Raw genomic sequence first — 5817 nt, 5'->3', positions numbered from 1 at the left:
TCAATGAATCCCGGTGCACCTCAAGCGGAATTAGTGTCCTAGCCCATTGTCCTAAACCTAGGCGATGTAAGTAACCTGACCGCGTAACGGCAGTCGGCGTATCTCTGCGGTCCGACAGATTCAAATCTGTGCCTGCGAAATGAAAGTAGTGACGTGATTTGACACAACTAATAACAATGTATCAACAAATTCAATTCACATAGAAACAGAACATAAAAAATGTGTTTATAAAATTCATAAGCTTTGTACTGCAATCATATCCAAAATTTTTATTTAAATGAGAAACAAAAACAAACAAATGTTGCTAGGGGCAAAGAATTCTAGGGAGGAACCAGAGCTAGGGACTGCTGGGGACGGGCTGAAGTAAACACAAAGAAAAAGGCCGGTTCCGGGCTCTGTCTAGACGCTTCGCTCCCCGACCTTTTGCCTACCACGAGCTCGCTATCGACTGCAGCGCCACCTCGTTTGTTTACAAACATGCAGGAGGTCTATAGAATGTTGACACGAAATGGAGAAAGCGAACTAGAAAATTGACAAGTAAATATCTGGACAGCAGTAAGGGGGCAAATCAGCAATTATCGGTTAAGAAAAAGGTTAAAGAAACAAAGAGAGCTCTGTGGAAAACAGGGATGCTGACGAAATCGGCACTGGGAACATACCGGACCTTTAAACAGGAAATTGTCAAAAAAAATATCTATGATAATTGTAGGGGAAGCTCTTTGTTGTTTGAGGCCAAGACTGGAGTTTTGCGGACTAAGACGTATAGACCTCCTGCATGTTTGTAAACAAACGAGGTGGCGCTGCAGTCGCTAGCGGGCTCGTGGTAGAAGCGTTTGCGGGTCGGTGGGCTGGAAACGCCGATTGGTCGGTGGGAAGCGTGTCTGCGTGACGTTTTTTCGCTTCGCCCTCGTTCTCAACCGGATGTGGGGTCGCCACGCCTCTCTCGGCCTGTCCCTAGAGTGCCTAGGGAATCGCTAGGGCCGGCCGGCCGGCCGTCGGGCGTGCGTGGTCTGCGGGCATTCTCTTCGTGAGCGTAGGGGGCGGCGCGCGTGTTTTGGAAGCTGTCCAGGTATGGCTTTTTTTTTTACGGATGCCGAGGCAAGTCGTCGCTTGCTTAACCGAAATTTGACGGCTGCGCTGAAGCGGATGCCGTGTGTGGGCATCTTGAACCCAGACGTGAGTACCGATTCATGCTTGTCTTAACCGTGTGCGAGGCAAGTGCAGTCAGCAAGCCTGGCGATCGCTGGAGCGGTTTGCCGAGGAATCGTAAAAGTGAAATATTGGCTCAGCTGTTCTATAACTGGTACAGTGCAGTCGACAGGACGCACAGCGTGCCAGTGGGCCTCCGGTCTAGTACCAGCATAATATTGACAACCGAGTACAGGTTCTAAACTTTCACTTTCTTTGTGGTACACGGTGGCGTTGTAGCGCTTTAAATAGGTGTGCTGACGACTGTAAGTACAAGATGCGACAAATATAGTGGTGCCTTGCAACAATATTTGTGCGTGGGGAAACAAACAGTCGTGTAGAAAAAGTTAACTCCTGCATGTGACCGTGAATTTGCGAACTGCTTTGATAGAAGTGAAGGCGAGCGGACAGTGACACAGTCCCCTTGCTATTCTCAGAGCCTGAACTTTCCTGCGTAAATCGACCTTTGTTTTTCAGAGAGCATCCGCGAATTGAGGTGTGTACCCACAGATACTGCAGTGCAGCTATCCTTCCAAGTCCAATTTCCAGGTGGCTGGCATACTCTTGAAAGCATTCTAATTATTGCTTGCTGCACTGGAGGGGTTGCAGTATACCAGACACACTTGCCAAACTCTTAAGCAGTAATTGCATGAACTAATGTTTTTTGGTGATGTGCCCCGCGACACAATCGCCTGTCACTCGTCACCTTGTTCATTCGCCTCACGGCATTGAAGAAGTGTAATTATAATAACTCCCCGTTTTTAAGACTCAGCAGCATGAAGTATGACAACAGTACTAATGAAAAATCTTTTGGTAATATATTGTATTTCTAAGGGATGCTGTGAGTGTTGCAAAAATTTTGCAAGAAGGGAGTTTAGTCTCCCACAACCATAATAGTTAATAATAAATAGCCTAAATGACCTTCCTGGCTCTATTATGCCCACCAAATTTTCGCTTAACTATTTCACCAAGCTATAGCTCAGATGAAGCGAGCATTGCCAGCTTCTTCGCTGAAACCATGCTAAAAAAAACTTCCTTCGAAAATGCTGCTGTGATTGGCTAGTCTTGTGAGCTGATTTCAGGCGGGCGCCACTTTCATGTCAGTTTTCATACAGCATAAATAATGCCAACTAAACCCTCAAATGGCATGAGTGGCAGTGTCTGGCAGATAGTGAGCAATGGTAAAGCAAAGGACAATAAAGACTTAATGAATTTGGAAAAAAAGAGTCAGCAACACAGAGAGACAAATATTGACACAACTGTTATGCCATCAAGAGGGATGACAGTAATTTGAAATTAAGACAATGACATCAGATGAAATAAAGGGCAGGAAGAAATGCAGAGACAGACTGCAAAATTTTTTTCAGGGTCTATTTAGTATTCATGCGAAATACACTAGGTGGAAAACTATTGAATGAGGCAGGTACATAGTATTGACGTGTGCGCTTTCCATACCGGGTGTAGGAGCAAGTAACATGCCGCTGTTTGTAATGTACTGCATACACTCCAGTGTTTGGTCAGCTACCTTGGCCACCTTTTGGCATCTCACAGATTCCAGCTAAATATCATAGCATGGCAAAACGCAAGCTGTTGTGTGTCTGTGTGTCCCGATCCAAAGCTAATTTCAGAATAATAATAATAATTGGTTTTGGGGGAAAGGAAATGGCGCAGTATGTGTCTCATATATCAGAGCACACCTTAACCGCCCAGCGCCGTAAGAGAAGGGATAAAGGAGGGAGTGAAAGAGGAAAGGAAGAAAGAGGTGCCGTAGTGGAGGGCTACGGAATAATTTCGACCACCTGAGGATCTTTAACGTGCACTGACATCGCACAGCACACCGGCGCCTTAGCGTTTTGCCTCCATAAAAACGCAGCCGCCGCGGTTGGGTTCGAACCCGGGAACTCCAGATCATTAGCCGAGCGCCCTAACCACTGAGCCACCGCGTCAGGTGGCTCAGAAAAAAAATTCAGAAAAATAACGCTTTGCGTGTGCATTGGCCACGGTTTTGTAAGTTCTAACATCAGCGCACACTTGCAAGAAATGCGACATCTTTTTTTAAGGAGAAATACCATGATCACAGGAATGAACAGAAGTGAGTGAGTGACCTTCTAGACCACCAAAATCATACCTGTCATTCACACCAAGAGCAAAGTCTGTGGCACTGAATGTGACAACTCGTGCAAACAGAGGAGGAAAGACATAAAAACACCATGGTGTGTGCTCCTGGGAAAATATACACGTTGTTAATGAAAGCAGCAAAGAGCGAGTTACAAAATATGCAGGATTGCATGTGCTAGTGGCAGTGTTTTTCCCTTCGCAAAGTCAAGGTGGCAATGACTGATGCACTGGCAGACAGAGCAGACTGATCATGATGAGAGTGAATGTTTATGGTGCAAGGGCATCTGCGGCCAAAGAGCGCCATGGCACAAGGTATTTTCGTTTGCTCAATGTGGAGTCAAAGACCCATTTCCCAAGCATTTCACCATGAATAAGCCGAGCACCAAGCAGGGGAAAGCTTGTGCCCATTGTATCACCGGCGGGTACCCGGCGACACTGGGGATCGAACCCCGTTCCTCCCGCATGCGAGGTGGATGCTCAGTCACTAGGCCGCCGCTGCGGTCCAGAGCAGACTGTAGCTCGGACCAAAGGAAACAAAAATCTCTTAAGCAAGCAGCAAAGTGACATTCCAACCAAATTGCTTATCAATTTGAAATTGGCTGCCTATACACTATTTACAGTGCCATGTCATGGAGGCTGCCATCTTTGATCACGTGGTCACGCTGCCATTGCATGCCTCCCGACCGCTGAGCTCCTGCCTCGTCCCAACGGCTGCTGCTTCGGGGGGTTTGGCTCAGATAGCCAGTGTTTCGGCTGATATGGTTGTAAAGGAGTGGGAAGGTGACACTAGCATAAGGCTAAAGGTTCAAAGAACATTTTAAAACCACAATTTGATCACTTCAGGCGTGAAAACGTGATCGGGCTGCATGTCGTGGAGATACACTCAGCTCTCAGCCTCTTCGAACCGATGAAGGCTTCTCTTGAATGCTACACTGTTCAACACCGCAAGCTAGCAGGTCACTGCTCTTATGTTTTGAAGAGATATGCAAAAATCTCGGCATATTAGACTCGCTACCCGGCATTGCTCAAAGACGAGACGCACTGCCTGCATGGTACAATTTGTCAGCAATCTGCGATTTCACGCTAACTTCTGTAAGAAGCGCACTCTACAACAGATTATAGAAGAATTTCTTGTACTCAAAGAAAAATACAGTGGTTCACGGACTTTTATATGGATGGCTGGAAAACTTGTTTATGTTGGAAGTGCAGTGGTGAAAGTGTACTGAGTGTACTTCCGGCTCTTTAATTTAAAAATGTGATTTCTCCGCTTCTTAGCGCCATCATACACAACATAAAATAGCCACAGCTCAAGGACAAAACAAAACTGTGCTGGGTGCCGAGCCATGTCGTTATTAAAGGCAACGAGAGAGCAGATGTCTGCGCTGCTCAAGCTCGTGGCAGGGAAATAAAAACGCACATATCCCCTTTAATGGAAATTGAAGCAAATAACAAACTTCACTTTGCTATGCCAGTTTTAGATGAATGGAAGTCTTGCACCTGCCTGAAAGGTTTTGAGGAAGTGGCTATCTGCCATCATTCATATAGGACATGCACATCTCACACATAACTTCCTACTGCCAAGCGAAGAGAAACCTGTTCGCAGAAAATGCGGAGATGAGCTTACAGCAAACCACATTTTATTTTCATGCACAAAACTTTAATGACTGGGAAAAAATATTTTACCTCATTTTATAAAGAACACATTCCTTTTCCTCCAGCCGTGATTTTAGGTGCAGACACACTGGTCGATATGTCAGATGTTTTTAGCTTTTTAAGGGAAGCAAACATGCTTCATAAACTCTAAATGTTGGCCCTATGCTTCGCTATATACACTGAAACCTCAGCCACTTTCGCAGTCCTGAGAAGATGGCGGAGGCCTTTATCTGAGTTGCGGGAACCTCCAGAGCATTGCCCACGTTGTGGAGGTTACCCGATTTTTTCTGATTTAAAAGCCGGGTCCTGCCTTAAGGTCCCTTATTGCGTAGAAGGTGCGGTGTGTTGTAAACCTTTCTCTTGCAGCAAGTAGTGTGTTAGACAGGCTGGGTGGCGTCATAATGAAAGACTCGCGTGGCATGCTAGCAGGATAAAAACTGGCCGTGTAGGACTTGGTTGCACATTGTAGCTCTAGTGGGTTCATGCCTTGGCTCAGACTCATTCTCAGAAACATAAGTAGGAAACTATAGAAGCTGAGAAGACTGCAGTAGGAGGCGATAAAGGCATCAATATATGTCAGTGTCTTGCCAGAAAGCACTCCTAGCACAGGGGGACATCCGGGTCTGTTCTTATCCTTGTGTGTGTGCCTGGTTACCTGCCATTGATTAATTACGGCATTGTAATTTGGTTCTCATTGAGCACTGAATTTGTGTGGATGCATTCCTTCTGCCTTCTTTATGCAATGTTTACTGGAAAGCTGTGCCAGAAAGCCGAAATACTTATTGTAGCTCTATGCTGTTAGGATGTCATGCTTGCTCAAGCTGCCTTATTTATCAACGTATCTCATTTTGTTTTCAG

General features: G+C 45.8%; 1 protein-coding gene across 1 annotated transcript in view; it reads left to right on the top strand.

The window, feature by feature from the left end:
- The first annotated feature begins 481 nt into the window (after positions 1–481).
- Positions 482–5817, top strand: part of LOC144096710 (uncharacterized) — a 28092-nt gene continuing 22756 nt past the window's right edge. The window contains exon 1 of the mRNA XM_077629552.1: positions 482–1176. Within this exon, the coding sequence (XP_077485678.1) occupies positions 1072–1176 (105 nt within the window). The 5' untranslated portion in view covers positions 482–1071. The remainder of the gene's footprint in view (positions 1177–5817) is intronic.

The sequence above is a fragment of the Amblyomma americanum genome, chromosome 7 (genome assembly GCF_052857255.1).
Source record: "Amblyomma americanum isolate KBUSLIRL-KWMA chromosome 7, ASM5285725v1, whole genome shotgun sequence".
NCBI lineage: Eukaryota > Metazoa > Arthropoda > Arachnida > Ixodida > Ixodidae > Amblyomma > Amblyomma americanum.
The sequence above is the reverse complement of the archived record's forward strand: the minus strand, read 5'-3'. Positions and strand labels throughout refer to the sequence as shown.